Below are 16,365 nucleotides of genomic sequence, written 5' to 3'. Positions count from 1 at the left end.
GAGGCTGTTTATTATTAGGTTAATTTTGTATAACTGGGAGGTGCAATTCTTCGTTTGATCATCTTTACAAAGTACAGTGGACAGCTACTGACAGCAGTGATGACGGCTACTTTCCATACAAATCTGCCTGTGAGGATAAATGTCATGTCGAAATAGGTAGGTAGTAACCACATGGATCCAAAGTAGATCAGGACGGTGACTAGTTCAGCCAAAATCATGTAGCGATGCCTAACAGTAATAGTAAGAATGAGTTTTTCTAGATTTCAACTTTTTTTTTTAAAAAAAAAACAAAAACTCACCATGTGTTGATCTCTAATGCCACCATCAATAATTCATTGAAAATCAATGCAGTAAAGGAAATAGCTACAATGTGGATAAACTCGTCTTCAAACAAGATGATGGATAAGATCATGATGGCGCCACCTTGATACACACTGATCAATAACCATGTAAAGAAGGTTCTGTAAGACAAGGATCGGCCTTTGGTCAAATCCTTGTACAGTTCAGGGTACATCATGGCAATTTCCTCACTGACATCTTGATCCAGCACCAACGAGAATACGGGCGCATTGGTGTACACGGTCGCATAACCCACAATCAGCATGCCTTGATACAAAGCAATAGGCGCAAAGTAAAAAAGAGCAGAAAAGACAGCCTGCATGACTGAAATGATGAGACCACGATGAATGACAAATTGAGATAGTTTGGCTGATCTTTTGTAACTGTTTCTACCATGCCATACTGACCACGTCCAGAATGATAGTTAGTGAAAAGTCTCTTACGAAAAAAAAAAAAACACAAACTTACATAGTAACTTGGTTAAATAGCTAAACTGAGTAATGGAGAAATCAGCAGCCAGCGAAGCTTGTTTGCCTTCCTTGCCAACGATACCCACACCGACATCAGCAGCTTGAATCATGCTCACATCGTTGCCACCATCGCCAATGCACAGCACTCGTTTCTTGGTATATTCTTTGATGAGCCGAGTGATATCTGCCTTTTGTGTAGGAGAGCAGCGACAGCAGACTACCACAGGCAGGAGTGTCACCATCTCAATAAATTCATCCACATAATGGTCGAGGCAAAGCTGCAGTGATTCGCCGTCAATGACCAAGCAATTATCTGTCTTTGTGCGTAGATTGTCGATTTCATCCCAAGCCTCCATTGCAGTTTTGACTAATCAAAAGGCTTAATGAAAGCTTCATACAATATCCAACATTCATGCTTACTTTTAGAAATGGTATGAATACCTTGATTTCTGGAAACCAACTTGGATGAAATAGCAATACAGGTGGCTGTTTCAATCTTGTCACCTGTCAGCATCCATACCTTGAGCCCCGCATTTCTCATCTGCTCCAGCGTGTTCTTGACACCTTCTTGCAACTTGTCTTCCACACCTGTCAGTCCCAACAACTCAAGATTGGATTCCAACAAGGTCTCCACCACGGCTTGTTTGAGTGCATTTCGATCGTGCAAAGCAACCTCTGCCTCATGATATTTGGCTGTAAATTCGTGGTAGACCTCTTCTGACAAACTCTTCTTGGCCACCACCAGGGTTCTCAAGCCTTCTCTTGCCATGTTATCGCACTCTTCGTTCAACCAGTCATTGTATTGCACAATGCGCGCCATGACAGCATCAGCGCCCTTTTCGAAAAATGTGATTTCTTGCGTTTGTCGATTTCTAACAATGATGCCCATACGTTTGGTTTCACTGGTAAAGGGGAACAGATGGAGCACATCAAAGTACAAAATGTCGCCAGTGGGATCGACGCGTAGCTGAATGGTATTGACATCTCGATTAAATAGGGTGAGGCCCATGTGTTCAGTCCATTTCACAATGGCCACTTCGTCAGGGCTGGATGCTTGATAGGTGATATCGCCATCGACGCTGGTGGAAGGAGTAACGTTATGGCACAGTGCCAAGGCTTGCACAATGTCTCGTACACGCACAGAGATGTTTCTGCGGCCTTTGTTGAGCTCTTGTTGCTGTTGTGATCCGAAAGCCGTTGCTACATGTGTTTGAATCTCGTCCATGGTATCTGAGCTGTAAGACATGGTGCCCATATGCAGTTTCTTTAGCTCCATGTCGTTCTGTGTCAATGTGCCTGTCTTATCCGTCAGCAAGTATTCCACTCGACCCAGTTCCTCGGGTAATGTGCTGGTGCGAACAATGGTGCCCATGATTTCTCGGTCGTGCTCGATTTGGCGCGCATACACACTTTTGCCCATATCCAGGTTCACACGTAAACCAATGGGGATGATGGACGAGAACAGAATCAAGAAGCGAAAGACGTAAATGTACCATACACCACGGAATCCATTCAAGCCCACCATGATGATGGACAAAGCGAGAGTGACGATAAACAGAATCTATATGCAAGCAGGTCATGAGTATGATGGATATTAAACTGTCAATGACGCTCACCTTGGCCAACTGATTGATTTCTTGATCAATGAGCCCTATCTTTGTCTTGGGATGATTGGTATTCATAACAGCACGCGTATCTTTACCCGTGTAAATGACAAACCCAATAGCAGAACCTGAAGCCAACACCGTATTTGTCCACATGGTGTTTTCTACGCCAAGTGGTTCGATCTGCTCTCTGCCCGTCTGAGGATCATTGACAGACACTGTGCCGACAAAGCTATGAATATCCTTGTGGGGTGCATCCGCATAAATATGTCCCTTGATATCCAACACATCCTGATCTGAAGGTAATCTCTGCAACGACGGTATCGCTAATCGTAACTTCCAATCTGTCTCGCCATCCAATTGATCTGTTCTAATAAAACTGGCACCTGACTCTTCTGTGGTTCTCAGCAAAATCATGTCTGCTGGAATACGCTGATCTTTAAGGATATGAATGAAATCGCCTACTCTAATTTTGGAGCTTGGTATATTTTGGTTGCCAGAAGGCGTGAGTCGTGTGTAGAGCTGAGAGTTGGCTTCCTTGTCTCGCTTATAACGTTGGTAATCATCTAAGGCTTCTTTGCTAATGGTGATCAACAAGACAAAACACAGTGGTCCAAAGTAGGTCAGAATGTAGCCGATTTTGAGAGCAGGTACAAACTGGGATAATGCAACCAGTAAAAAGTATAGATTAAAGAAAATGACAAACTATATCAGAGTGGTTAGCTATAGCATTGCCATTGACAAGTAGGTGTACTTGCCTGTTCAAATAAAACAACAGGTAGAAAAGTAATCAAGTTGTATTTTTGATTGATAATCATATTGGCACAGTACTTGTTCTTTTCTTTGTCTACAGAAGCTGGTGAGTATTCTCTTGGCAAAAAAATTGCACTGGCTCAAGTGTTACCATCTGCTCCCAGTGATATCGTTCTTGGTGAATACACCTTCTTTTTTATGAACCAAGATATAAAACTCTTGCCTTCTTGCTGCCTTGTCGTTGAGGATGACTGTGTTACAGATGGAGAGGACCGTCTTGGTGAACTCTCAGAAGGGTTGGTGGGTGAAGTTGGTGAATTTAACAGGTTGAAAGCTGCCTCTTCGTCTAGTAACGGATCCTCATCGCTGTGTATTGAGTCTGATGTGCGATGCTTTCGATTTGAAAATGGGTTTAGTTTTCGAAGTGCTATTGGCCGAGAATCTCTAAACATCTGTTTTTATATTTTAGATGCAAAGGAAAGAAAAGAGCGAGGAAAAGCAATGCAAGCATATACACGGTTTTATTGGCAGTCCACTAGCTCTTTCGTTTCACCATGGCATATAAAAAGGCACACTTTCTTTCTTTTTCTGCGGTTGTTCAACATGCACACATTACTATCATGTTTTCACCCACAAACCAAACCAAGGAAAAGTTTCTAGAAGCCACTCGACAAGAAAGAGAGAAACGAGAAAAGGATCGCATCAAGCAACAGCAACTGGAGAGGGAAACCAAGGCAGTGATTACCATACAATCATGGTGGAAACGTCGAGAGCAGAGAGCAGCATCCCGTGCTCAATGCCAGGCCTGGTGGGACAGCCGCATAGACAAGCCGAATGAGCTGTCCATCTTGGACTTTTATCAATTGTTGGGCGTATACTGTATCATGGCTCGCCATGGTGTGATGTTGGGAGGAGGCAGTGGATTAAGACGGCTTGTCAGGTGCTTGACACGCAACAAATTCAAGCATGCCAATGCTGATATACCCTACTACTGCTTATTGATCGACATGAGATACATGGACCGAGCAGCAAAGTACCTGGAGGTGGTCATTGTGCAATGTATTACTGAATGTACCTCATCGAACGACACGACTTTATTTGGCCCTGAATTGACATTCTTGCTGCAATACCTCAACCCAAAGACATACGTAACAAAGCACACCGTGGACACTTGTCATGTCATTGATATACCAGATAAAATCTTGCAGAGTAGAGCACAAACCATACTGAAAAGAACACTGTGTCATTTCAAGTTGCGAGATGCATTGATACTCTGTGTGCAACATATTATCAAGCTACAGGACAGAAAAGACACCACAGCCAAGATCAATGCTTCCAAATTATGGCTATCTACCATGACACGACTAACACTCTACCCCGTTGAGAATGCAGAATTATCAAGCGACGCGTTGGACATGACCACTGCCTGCAACTTTTTATGGACCAACACGTTGGCAGTGCCATGTATCGCTCGTCTCATCAATGACATGATGGCAGATCGATTGCGGAAATGGGCACTCAATACAGTGAAAAGCTATCTGATTGAATCACCCGCCTCTATGGACCAACTGGATGGAAATGGATGCTTGTTTCTTTTGGCTAACTTGGTGGATCTTTGGAACAGTGACAAGAACCCTCTAAAGACAGAGAATGGCATGCAAATGATTGAATGGACACATTTTTTCTTTAAATACATTGAGTCTCGCTTTTCCGATAAGCAATCGCCTTCTTTTCCAACGTACCATCCCATCTTTAAATGGTCAAAAGCGGCATGGGGAAACAACATACCAAGTGTAATATTTGACCACGTCATGTATCAATTGGAGTATCTCTGGTCTCGCTCGTTCATGGATCAGTTGTTTGCAGACATCATTCAATTTGACACAACTAACAAAAGCAATCCTAAAATGTTTAAAAAAGCATCGCACAACAGCCATAACGACACAATGGCTCTCTTTTCAATACAAGTAGCATCCATCTTTTCCATGTACATGCAATTGACTCGTGTCTTTAAAGCCCATCGAAAAGTCATCTTTTACAGAATTGCATTTACCCCTCAATTGATGCCTCAACTATGGAAACTGATGAACTGTTTCGGACCCAAAGGCAATATGGTCATCTACCTCAATGCAGCCAAGCAAGCAGATATCAACAAGGAACCGCTGGTACACATTCTCAAGGCCTTTTGCGAGGCATGTTCCATTGTCTTTTTGTGAGTATATATATATATACCTATATACCTATATTACTGTACTTGGCGCACTTACACACGTCGAGTATATAGAACATTGGACGACGTTGACATCTTTACACAGCAAGAACCATTTTCACCCTCTACGTTGATTCAAATCAGTAGCTTTCTCAATCAATTCTACTTTTCACTGATTCAGCAGCACGCAGATATACCAAGCGAACTTCCACCTGCTGCCAACGCATTCAAGTCAGCGCGTCGTCTTTTGCTCCAAATCTATGATCTTGACTTGCACCATCCATTTTGTCCACCAGATCATTGGCTCCTCATCCAAGCCAGCAACAGCACTAGCATTAAGTCTTTCTTTTCCAACATGTTCAATGACACTACAAAAGACATGTTGGCCGCCATGTTTTTAGACAAGCTAAAGCAAGGCGATCCTGTGCCATTGCGCATATTGCAACTCATGCCGCATACAGTGTCGTTTGGTATGCGACTACTTATTTTTCGTGAATGGATCGAGTTGGATAAATACACTTGCACCAAGACAGCCAACAGACACATTACAGTCAGGAGATCACAGGTGCTGGAAGATGGATACCAGCAGCTAGTCAATTTACCTGCCTCTGCGTGGAAAGGTACGATCCGTGTATCGTTTGTAAATGAGCTGGGTATGGAAGAGGCAGGCATTGATCAAGGTGGTCCTTTCAAAGGTATTTTACTTGTCTCTTAAAACAAAGTGTTTTTAGAGTGATAAACAAGCTTTTTTTTTTATCAGACTTCTTGACCATGATGATTGCAGAAGCGTTTGAACCCAATTACGGGCTATTCAGCTCAACAAGAACGCAAAGTTTCTACCCAAGTGCTACGTCCAGCGTTCATGGTCGTCATCATATCCAATTATTTGAATTTATTGGCAAGGCAATCGGCAAAGCATTGTACGAAGGCGTGCTTCTAGATGTGCAATTTGCTGGCTTCTTGCTGGCTCGTTTGCTTGGACGAAATGTGTTTTTGGAGGAATTGAAGGAATTGGATCAAGAAGTGTGGCGCAACTTGACATTTATCAAGCGTTATGATGGCAATGTGGAAGACTTGTGTCTATCATTCGAAACAGATGAGCAAGTGTTGGGCAAGGTAGAAACACATGAATTGAAGTTTGTAAGTGTGTGAGCCAGCAGAGACCAGCTGAGTGAGCGGACTGACCTACTTGTTTTTTGTTAGAGAGGAAAAAGTACAACAGTGACAAATAGCAACAAAGTAGAATATGTGTACCTGATGGCAGATTACAAGCTGAATCAAAGAGCTCAAGACCAAACAAAAGCGTTCATTCGCGGTTTCAGAACTGTCATTTCCGAGAGTTGGATTCGTATATTTTCACCTCCTGAATTGCAGCGTGTGTTATCAGGGGAAGACACTGATTTTGGTATAATTTTCTGCTGGAGAAAAATGGTTGCAGGAAAACGAGAGCTCTAATCAGTCTGCTTAATATAGATGTCAATGACCTCAGAAAGCACACACAATATGATAATGGCTATTTCGATCATCATCCAGTGATCAGATCGCTATGGCAGATTGTAGCTGAATTCAACTCGACTGAGAAACGAGCATTTCTGAAATTTGTCACGGGATGCCCCAAACCTCCACTGGGTGGCTTCGATTACCTGCAACCTGCATTCACTGTGAGGATGGTTTCCATTGATTCAGTCAACATGGATGGTGCAAAAATTGTGAAGTCGTTTTTCAAGATGAATTTGAATAACAACAAGTCTGGAAGATTGCCATCGAGCTCCACATGGTAAATGCAAAATCTCTTTGATGTGGGCTCGACATGATTGACTGATTGGGTTACTTTATAGCTTCAACTTGCTGAAATTACCAGCGTATACAAAGAAATCTTTATTGAAAGAAAAATTAGTCTACGGTAAATAGCAAAACTTCAACAAATAAGAAGCTCTCGCACTCACGCATCCACTTTACCAAAAATACACAGCCATCAATGCAAAAACAGGGTTTGAATTAAGTTAATCATATTAGTAATAAACAGGGTATTAGCAGTTGTTTATTCTCTTCTCAGATTATCTAATCTTGCTTGCAAAGCAGCATCATCAGCAGACAGGCCTTCAGTTTGAGCCACTCTCTCAGAAGCAGCAGGAGATGATACAGCAGGTTCAGATTGCTTGATACCTGTAGGCACATCCGCCAGTTCTTGATTGAAGCTGATCCCAATTTCATCCAGCACTTTATTCACAATCTCATCGCTTTCCTCCTCATCCTCCTCCTCTTCAAAAGCATCATCAATCGCATCACCCATCATTTCATCCTTCATGTCCATCATTTCACTTTCTTTCTCAAATTCCATCATGATTTTTTGGATCTGAGGTAAATTCATTTGTCGGTTCATGGATCCCATGGCTTTGGTAGCGCCTTTCATGGCTTCTGCCATTTGCTGACTTGAACGTAATGTTTGAATACGTAAACCCACTGCCTGTAGTTGCGTCTTCATTTGATAAAACTTTTGGACGTTGCGTCGCGTGCGGACTAAATCTTTGGCCATCACTTTACAAGCACCCATTTGATTTGCTTTGGCGGATTTCTTGATGTCTAAAATGAGCTTCTTTTCTTGCCGCTCGAGTTTCTCTCTTTCTCGGTCGAGTTCTCGTTGTGCTTTGGTAATGGCTCGTTGATGTTGTCGAAGAAGTTCGGCGGGTGTCTTTCTTTTACCAAATAAAAATTCCTTTGCGATTAAATGAATCATGTTAGCTATCTATATGAGATGTGGGAGATTGCGAGTTACCATCTCGTGTAATGATGCTTTTATTGATGAATGAGGAAAGAAAAAGAGAAAAGAGAAGACTGTGTGTGGATGCTCAACAACAACTACATCATGCTTTTTTGAAAGGGCGCAAACTTTACACAGTTACATTTCAACATATAAATTGAAGATTTACATCGATTGGATGAGAGGCACTCATTTGAGGGCGTTGGGAGTACTTGTCTCGCAAGATATCACGAACACTATTCAGTAAGGCATGGTAAGATTGCTTTGGATTTTGACGAAGAGTAGCTTAAAATGATATTAGTACTGCATCACATGCTGAGCAAACCACACATTAAATACTCTTACTTGTAAACGCATAACTCATAGCACCTGTAGCTTTGCCATCTTCTACAGCATCAGCAGATGTCTGACTATCTTTGCATCCAGAAAACATAATCACATCAGCAGGAGAAAACAAATTTTGTCTGTTCCACTCTTGGATCTCCTTTTGTGATTTGGCAGTGTTTCTAATTTCCATCAAGGAGGAAAGAGCTCTTGCCTTGTTGCCACTGGCGTAGGAAATACCTGCAGATAGTAACCCTTTACCAGCACCCTTGAGCAAGTTTTGTTCCTTGATCATGCCTTTGGTAGAATACACATATCTATGAGCTCATTGAGTTGGGAACAAGATTGTAATTTATCCATCTATATACACTTACGGCAAATCCAAGGCTGTTCCTGAATGACAGCTATCGAAAATACAAGTCAAGCGACAGCCCTCTACCAAGGGTTTGACCATGATATCGTGCATCAAATCATCAACAATTTGTCCAGACTCTCCCTTGTATTTATCGTGGTCGACAGGGAATATCGTCTCGTCGTAGCCATCATCTTCATCTCCACTGGTATCCACCACACGACCACCGTGTCCGCTGTAATGCAAGAAGAATCTACATGCAGAAAAAAATGAACACTTGTGTCTACTGGCTACGTGTATACTTTTCGCGCCAGACTTACGAGTCATTTGGTTTAGAATCTGATACAAGCCATTGCATAGCAGCCAAAATATTGACTCTTGTTGGGTAAAATTTACTGTTGGCAGGTTGATCATCTGTCAGAATAACCATATCTTGTTCTTTAAAGCCGTATAAGGTTGTGATAAAGTCCTTGATATTCCTGACATCGTTGATACAGCCATTCAATTGAGCACTGGTATTAAAGTAATTGATACCAATCAAAAGTGCCTTTTTACGACCTTGACAGTTGGATAATTTGAAATTGAGAGTACCTATTTCACGCACAAGAGGGTCGACGTGAAGATAAAAACCGTTGCCAACAGATGTGAAATTTTTGCCATACGGGACTGTATTGAGTTTGTTAGCTCATCTTGTTGCTCTTAGCTTTTCTTCTCTTACTAATGGTCATCATCATTACCTGGTTTAGAAGGCTGATTCTGAGAGGCGTGAGGTGGTTGAGGAAAATTGGGATTAGGATGACTCAACTCTTGTTGCGTGAATTTAGGATCCTTGGCATCAGATTTTACAGATGCCTGTTGACTGGTAGCAGTGGTATGTAAGCCCTAATGCAAGAATAGGTTCAAGTCATTAAAGTAAAGAAAGGATTTTTGATCGTAGAATAATTTTATACCTGATTGCTTGCTCGTGATGCTTGCTGATTGTTCATAGAGGGTTGCGTATGTCGATTGGGCTGTGCTTCTTGGCAATTGATGGTTGCAAACGTTGCTTGACGAAATGAAGGCATTTGCTGTTGTTGGGCAGTTGATACATGGTCCTGTTGTTTTGCAGAAACCAAACTCACTCAATGAATGTAAACAATCAAACGTTTTGTTTTACCTGTCGATTTTGCTGACAATAGCTGTTTGATACCTGCTGAGGAGGTGGAGGTAGCGGAAAAGCCTGGAAAAATAGATGTTAGTATGGGTGTATGCTACTCGATTCGAGGTAAACTCACTTGACGGGATGAATATGGCTGCCTGAGGCTGCCTACGCCGCCTGGAAATTGATGTTGCTGCTGCTGTGGATGCTTCGCCATACTAGAGCTTCCTAAACGTTGTTGGGGATCGCCCAACTTTTGACATGTTATAAGGCTGTTCATTGATGTGATAGTGATAAGGGGGGTGGGGGTTACCTGAGATAATGATTGTTGGTTCCCTTGATTAGTGCGTGGTTGCTTGGATGATTTTCTAAACATGGATTTGTTCATTCGATACAAGTAGAAAGAAATGCGATATCAGGTAAAACATTCTTTTTTAAAGGTTCCTGATTCCAAGACTCAGTTTGACTATTCAACGAATTCAGATTTTGAAGGCAACCTCCTCAAGACTCTTACCACCTTTGCTCAACTTCTTAGGAGAATGGTTGGCAAGAGTGACAGAAGGAAAATACATAATAAAATTGACAGCTATTATACTCAAGCTCTATAAACTCTACAGCAGGTTAAAGAGTAAAACGACGCTCTTATATTACTACTTCCATCAGTCCATGCAACAAGTTTCAAAAGTTTAAAACTTTAATACCATAAATGATAGTAAATGGCCGTTTCTATCAAATTTCCCGTCTGATTATGTTTATTATATTCTTTAGAAAAGATATTAACACGTTTGTTTATAGCGCACTTCTGTGCATTTAATAATATGTTGAACTTATAAGTATTTTCAAGGACTCTCTCAATATTCGCAATATTTACAGTCTCTCAGTGTAATCATAGGTTTGATATTTCATAGTGCACAAAAACACGTATGTCATGTGGGGCCTTAATTCAAGACACGAATCGCAATCATTGCTATCTTGTTACTAGCTGTTTACAGATGTACTTTAAATTCATTGTTTGATAATGTGCATTAGCTTTGCCTTATTGAAAGAAGATTTTGCTACGTATCGTTGACATGTCTATTGTGTGTATTTACTGAAGTATGACGACCCGCCGCTCTACAAAGGCATCATTTTCCGTGTTTTTTCTTTGATGAACATGAACACAGAGTCATTACACTAATTAAAAATCGGTTAAAATCATGAAAGTCTCGCAATTTCATAAGACTGTGTTGACCCTACTGATTTTGAAGTTTTCTGAGCTATATTGCACTATTCATTGTATGGGTTCATAGTCTGGCCCCACTAAGTATGTCTTTAAAGCCTAGTAGCATTCTAAATCCTACTTACGATGATGATGGTCTTTAAAAGAAAATATGAATTTCGTTCATATCAATACACTGAGAGAATTGAGGTCATGAAGCAACACGAAAAACCTTTCATAAATAACAAGATAAGGCATTCCTTGCATTGGATATAGAACCCCTACTTACATGATAATGAAACTCTTGTGGTGGCATTAATGAACATTGCGTTATTATTATTGTTAATATGCGATCAGCTTAGGGCTATAGACTATGCACGTCCACGTTTAGCGACGCTCTTGATAGTATCATGTAGTAGTATGCATTGCTTATTGTGCAATACTCACTCATCAGCCTTATGCCTTGGACTATTATTATGGTCAATCACAATGTATTCTCTTCCTCCTAATAGCCTAAACTTATTATCCTGTTGTTGTCATCAGCGATGTTTGCACATTGAATTAAGTCAGGTGGATACCATAGCGTACATTATACGGTACTCATGATTATGGTGCAGTGAAATTGAGTTTAAGAGATTTTACAAAAAATAAAATACAATAGAAATCAACTGTATTTTATTTGTGTGTAAAATAAACTGAAGTTCCTGGAATTGAGTAAAAAAAGAAGAGTATTTAAACATTTGGAACCAGCTTGTAGGATTAGTGATGATAGAGAGCAATAGGTGCTGCTATTGCGATATCTGGCAAATGTTGTTGATGTTTGATTTAAAGTGGTAATTAATGCAAGAGCACTGGCCATAAGGGTCGATTTGAGTAACCTTGATGGGCTTGGGTGAGCTATCGTCATAGCATGATTTAATGTAACCTTGACAGTTCAAGGTATAATGTTTGTTAATGAAGTATAGAACCTTTATCTGGAGTAGTACTGTGCAGCTATGGCATTAGAGCATGGTTGTCACATTTGAACTTGTTTATTACTGATTCCATTTAATGTTGTGGATAAAGGTAACATTACTTATTACGACCACCATGAGTTTGATTGGATACATTGTGATTAGGAATGATTTATTCACACGATGTGCGAGATATAAGAGCGCATCTTTAGTATGTTTAAATAATTGTTAATGCACATCTGAGCGCTTTATTTGTAGATTCAAATAGCATTAATTGGAATGAGTGGTATTTGAGGAACTCCGGCTTTCAATGGAATGGCTATTTCATTCCATATAGTACTATTATACAGTACTATGGATTACAGTTGTAATCTAAGAACGGGATAAGTCTTTTGAAACTTATTACTCCACTATACATAGTATCGTTTTGGGAAAAAACACTCATCGGTCAATGCCTTTTTTTCCTTGGCAACTTTTTTGTTTCTCGACGCATTTGACTCTCCTGGACAGGTACTAATCAATGAGAATGTATCGTTGTTGTGTTGCTTATTAATGTTGATTATACGAGCTAACGCAAGCCTAGCCGCAGAGATTGCCGAGCAGCAAACACAATCATATAAGACCGTATGAATGGCATTAGACACCGCAAAATTGTGTGGTAAAAGTCAGCGGTCTCTTTATACTAGAAATAGCAGTTTTTTTGAGTATAATTTCAAGTTAAGAGGTATCTGTTTGTGCCTCAATTTGATTTATATCTTTCGAGCTAATAGTTTATATGAAGACCATGTAGAAATCGAGCATCCAAGATAAGTGGACCCGGTTGGACCCCTTTTAGTCGGACATTCAAATGGCTTGTAAGGTGAGCTTGAAATGCAGATTTGAAGCTTAAAAATTTCCACTTCTTCATCATTAACTAGGAAAGCTGCAAGTAAACTATATTAATTTACTAAGTAGATATTGTAGTCTTCTATCAGACGCATCGGCTAGTATATTTTTTGGAATAATATGCTGTTTCTACCTTCAGTAGAACGGCAAAAACTAGAAATTTCGCCTTAGGGTTGAGGTTAAAAAACTGTGGTCGAACAATGAATTGGAATATCTCGCTCAAAATTAGCTCTTTTCGCAAAATTCAAAAACTGAAAGGTGCACTTTAGTGCCTCAGTCGTGAATCACTTTTTAGTTTGTACCGTGACCCACAAAACAGCCCCAATGTTTAGCAGTTTTTACTTTCAGATCTTACCACCGGACGGGAAGTTATCCAATAATAATGAATTTAGTATTTTCTAAAAGCTAACACTGTTTTCTTTATATCTTTTAATTTTTATAAGCATATAGCTGTAGAATCACAAGCTGTGATTGGCCAAAGTCATAAGGTACATTGGGACAGTATTGTGAGGTATTTGGAAAAATCAAGTTTTATTATTTTATAAGACTTTAATACTCTGTCCATTTCCCTTTTGCTTTGATAACGGCCGCAGTACGTCGAGGCATGCTTTCTATAACCTTTTGGCAGTCCTCCGGCTTCATTTGGTCATACCAAATCTCAGTTACTCGCTCATATAATTCACTCATACCCTTGGTTGCGGTTTCATACTCATTGAAACGCCTTTTCATCAAAGCCAACATGTTTTTGATAGGATTCAAGTCTGGAGATTGTGGGGGCCACCCCATGATCTGGTGTGACTGTTCCTGAAGGTAATCCTTGACCAAATTTGAGGTGTGTTTAGGATCATTGTCTTTGTGGAATTTGAGGCTTGATAGACTAAAATTCACGGAAAAAAAAGAATTAAAAAACAGTAATGTCAACTTGATAAAGGTATGTTTTATTATCAAACTGACAGGTGTAAAGTAAACTGAAGTCTCTCTACTGGCCAGGTAGATGATCCTTCTTATATACTATAACAATGGATAAAAGTTCTATTAATTAGATTAACAAATAAGTCAACTCAGATCAACTAATGTCTAATCATGCTAAAAGACAACTCCAGCAAGCTAATCATGATTTAGCTCTGTCTGGATGAATAATTAGACTCTCATCCGAAGTACCCTGATCTACCCTTTCTATAAGGATAATTAATATCGATCTAGTAACATGTATCCGATAGGTACAGTCTTCTTAGTCAATATCAATAGTAAATATCTGAGTGTATATCGCTAAGCATACATCTTTAGCATGTATCTGGATATATGGCATGTCTATAGCATATCGTATGCATGTCTATAGCATGTCTCATATATAGTACAAGTCTGTAGTACATAAAGTATCTGTAGCTAGTATCACGGATATAAGCATGTGTCTTATAGCCTGGATCATGAAGTGCACATCTGAAGCAACAAGCTCATATTGCATTAATCTTGGTGCCTATCCAGATATGGTAAACATCCGTAGTCAATGTCGGAATACAAGTATAAGTCTATAGTGCCATCCATGTCCGTGGTGCCATCTATAGCCTATATCTTATATAGTATGAATCTTATAGTACTAGCGTATCTGAAGTCCATATCTTCTTATAGTATAAATCGATATCGTACATCTAATCCAGCGTACATACAGTTTATATCTAAATCTAGTAACTGGATGAACTGTCGAATGCAGATCATAGTGGATGTATTCCACAGCACCAACACCAGCACCATTCACAGCCTTCAAATTGGCATTCAATTCCATTCGCTTTCTTTGAGAGGCCTCTTTGAGCTTCGACAAACCCATCATCTCCTCTGGAGAGTCAACATTCATAGTAAGAGCCGCCTCATTAGAAGCGTATTTCGAGAATGCAGAGCCGCGCACATCAGGAAGCTTCTTGACACCACTACCACCAGCAAGCACGATTTCATCATCTTCTTCCATAGCATCATCTCCGTGTAACTTATCCTGATGATCTTCACCTTGAAGATCCTCCATTTGCACCCCCAAATTATCACTTTCAGTGGACTTGTCATTTTCAGACGCGTCAACACCATCAACAACACCCTGAAGAGATTCTTCCTCTTCGTCTACTACAGACTCGAGTTCTTCTTCTTCGACTTTCTCTTCCACTTCCCTACCTGCTCCTAGCTTTGCCTTAGCAACGAAATCCATCAAATGCACCGTCTGTCGACGTGCCTCAGTGACCTCCTCCGAATCCTTCAGTTGATGATCCACCTTTTGCTTCTTGGCACCAGATTGATCCTCCTTACCAGGACAAAAACGCAACATGTGACCATGCTTTCCACATCCATAACATCTACGCTGGAGCAACTCAGGACATTTAGCGCGGACATGACCACTATGACGACAGAAATGACAAACAGGTGGAGCACCCTTATATGTCGCTGCGACAAAGCAATCAAACTCGCTGAGATAGAGCATTCTATCTAGAGGTTGAGCCTCCTGCCACTCACCACCCTCTACCTGATATCCCACCGAGATATCCACCATCACCGAAAACTTGCCCTCAAGGAAACCACCACGAGTGAACTTCTTCACCTGCAGGACACGACCATAAAACGACAAAGACTTGATCAAATCATGCAGAAAGGTGGGCTCTTTGACGATGCGCATCAAAGTAAACTGGACAAACTTCAAATCACCAAACTCCTTGCATTCCTTGGCGTGAACAGCCTTGTACACCATGCCATTCACGTTAACACCAGTTGTCGTAGCCTTGTTCGCATTATCCACCTCCTCGAACTTGGCTTCAATAAGCAAAGAACCATCGTTCTTTTCATCGTAGACACTTAAAGGACGAAATTCCACCAGAGAAGACACCTGGGTTTGAATTATCTTGTACGCATCCACACGATCACCAAACAAACCCTTACGGAAAGAAAAGAGAACTGAACCAGAAGAAAGTGCCTGCTGCACAATCGCCATTGCCTTACTAGCTAAGATTTGACTCTTCAAATCATCATCCTCAAACATCACAGAACCCACCAAAGGGTAAGAAGAAGCGGCGGCCTCCACCGAACGCCTCTTGGATGGCTGATAGAACCTCATGGTAGAACCACGAGATGCATGTTCAGCCCAAGTCATTTCAGAATTGACTGACATAGAGTGTAACTTGTAACTGGAGTGTAACTAAGTCGCGTTGTTGAAAAAATAGTGAAAATGTTGAATTCGTCGAAAAATTGCTGAATCGATCTGAAATCAAGATATGTTGTAGAGCTGGAATGGATGTATCTAAATATACTTGGGTGCAAGATGGATGTATCCTAGTTGTTGAGATATCGTCGTTCAAAGTTGGTGAAAACAAAAACTTTTTGAAAAGTGATGTATAAGCGAAAG

At 40.6% G+C, this 16,365-nt stretch overlaps 6 protein-coding genes across 6 annotated transcripts; 1 reads left to right on the top strand and 5 right to left on the bottom strand.

The window, feature by feature from the left end:
- Positions 1-14: 14 nt before the first annotated feature.
- ATC70_011817 (DDE_3 domain-containing protein) lies at positions 15-3,618 on the bottom strand (the record flags this gene model as incomplete). The annotated part of the gene is made up of 7 exons (XM_064831002.1): positions 15-228; positions 300-741; positions 808-1,176; positions 1,230-2,370; positions 2,426-3,118; positions 3,172-3,260; positions 3,318-3,618. 7 exons carry the CDS (start codon positions 3,616-3,618, stop codon positions 15-17), a joined length of 3,249 nt encoding a protein of 1,082 aa, XP_064679915.1.
- Positions 3,619-3,786: 168 nt separating this feature from the next.
- ATC70_011816 (uncharacterized protein) lies at positions 3,787-7,382 on the top strand (the record flags this gene model as incomplete). Its single annotated transcript, XM_064831001.1, has 7 exons — positions 3,787-5,378; positions 5,451-6,070; positions 6,136-6,515; positions 6,579-6,780; positions 6,849-7,152; positions 7,214-7,278; positions 7,348-7,382. The coding sequence occupies 7 exons, from the start codon at positions 3,787-3,789 to the stop codon at positions 7,380-7,382; spliced, it is 3,198 nt and encodes a 1,065-aa protein (XP_064679914.1).
- A 34-nt stretch (positions 7,383-7,416) lies between these two features.
- ATC70_011815 (uncharacterized protein) lies at positions 7,417-8,154 on the bottom strand (the record flags this gene model as incomplete). Its single annotated transcript, XM_064831000.1, has 2 exons — positions 7,417-8,091; positions 8,152-8,154. 2 exons carry the CDS (start codon positions 8,152-8,154, stop codon positions 7,417-7,419), a joined length of 678 nt encoding a protein of 225 aa, XP_064679913.1.
- A 127-nt stretch (positions 8,155-8,281) lies between these two features.
- Positions 8,282-10,230, bottom strand: ATC70_011814 (uncharacterized protein; the record flags this gene model as incomplete). Its single annotated transcript, XM_064830999.1, has 8 exons — positions 8,282-8,421; positions 8,482-8,777; positions 8,835-9,065; positions 9,133-9,478; positions 9,550-9,694; positions 9,763-9,906; positions 9,969-10,031; positions 10,087-10,230. The coding sequence occupies 8 exons, from the start codon at positions 10,228-10,230 to the stop codon at positions 8,282-8,284; spliced, it is 1,509 nt and encodes a 502-aa protein (XP_064679912.1).
- Positions 10,231-13,535: 3,305 nt separating this feature from the next.
- On the bottom strand, positions 13,536-13,772 carry ATC70_011813 (uncharacterized protein; the record flags this gene model as incomplete). Its single annotated transcript, XM_064830998.1, has 1 exon — positions 13,536-13,772. One exon carries the CDS (start codon positions 13,770-13,772, stop codon positions 13,536-13,538), a length of 237 nt encoding a protein of 78 aa, XP_064679911.1.
- An 890-nt stretch (positions 13,773-14,662) lies between these two features.
- PAN5_2 (2-dehydropantoate 2-reductase (Ketopantoate reductase) (KPA reductase) (KPR)) lies at positions 14,663-16,131 on the bottom strand (the record flags this gene model as incomplete). The annotated part of the gene is made up of 2 exons (XM_064830997.1): positions 14,663-14,668; positions 14,719-16,131. The coding sequence occupies 2 exons, from the start codon at positions 16,129-16,131 to the stop codon at positions 14,663-14,665; spliced, it is 1,419 nt and encodes a 472-aa protein (XP_064679910.1).
- Positions 16,132-16,365: the final 234 nt, after the last annotated feature.

Source organism: Mucor velutinosus (genome assembly GCF_035048745.1).
Source record: "Mucor velutinosus strain NIH1002 chromosome Unknown tig00001566, whole genome shotgun sequence".
Classification (NCBI taxonomy): Eukaryota; Fungi; Mucoromycota; class Mucoromycetes; order Mucorales; family Mucoraceae; genus Mucor; species Mucor velutinosus.
Note: the sequence above shows the minus strand (reverse complement) of the source record. Positions and strands in the feature narration are given on the sequence as shown.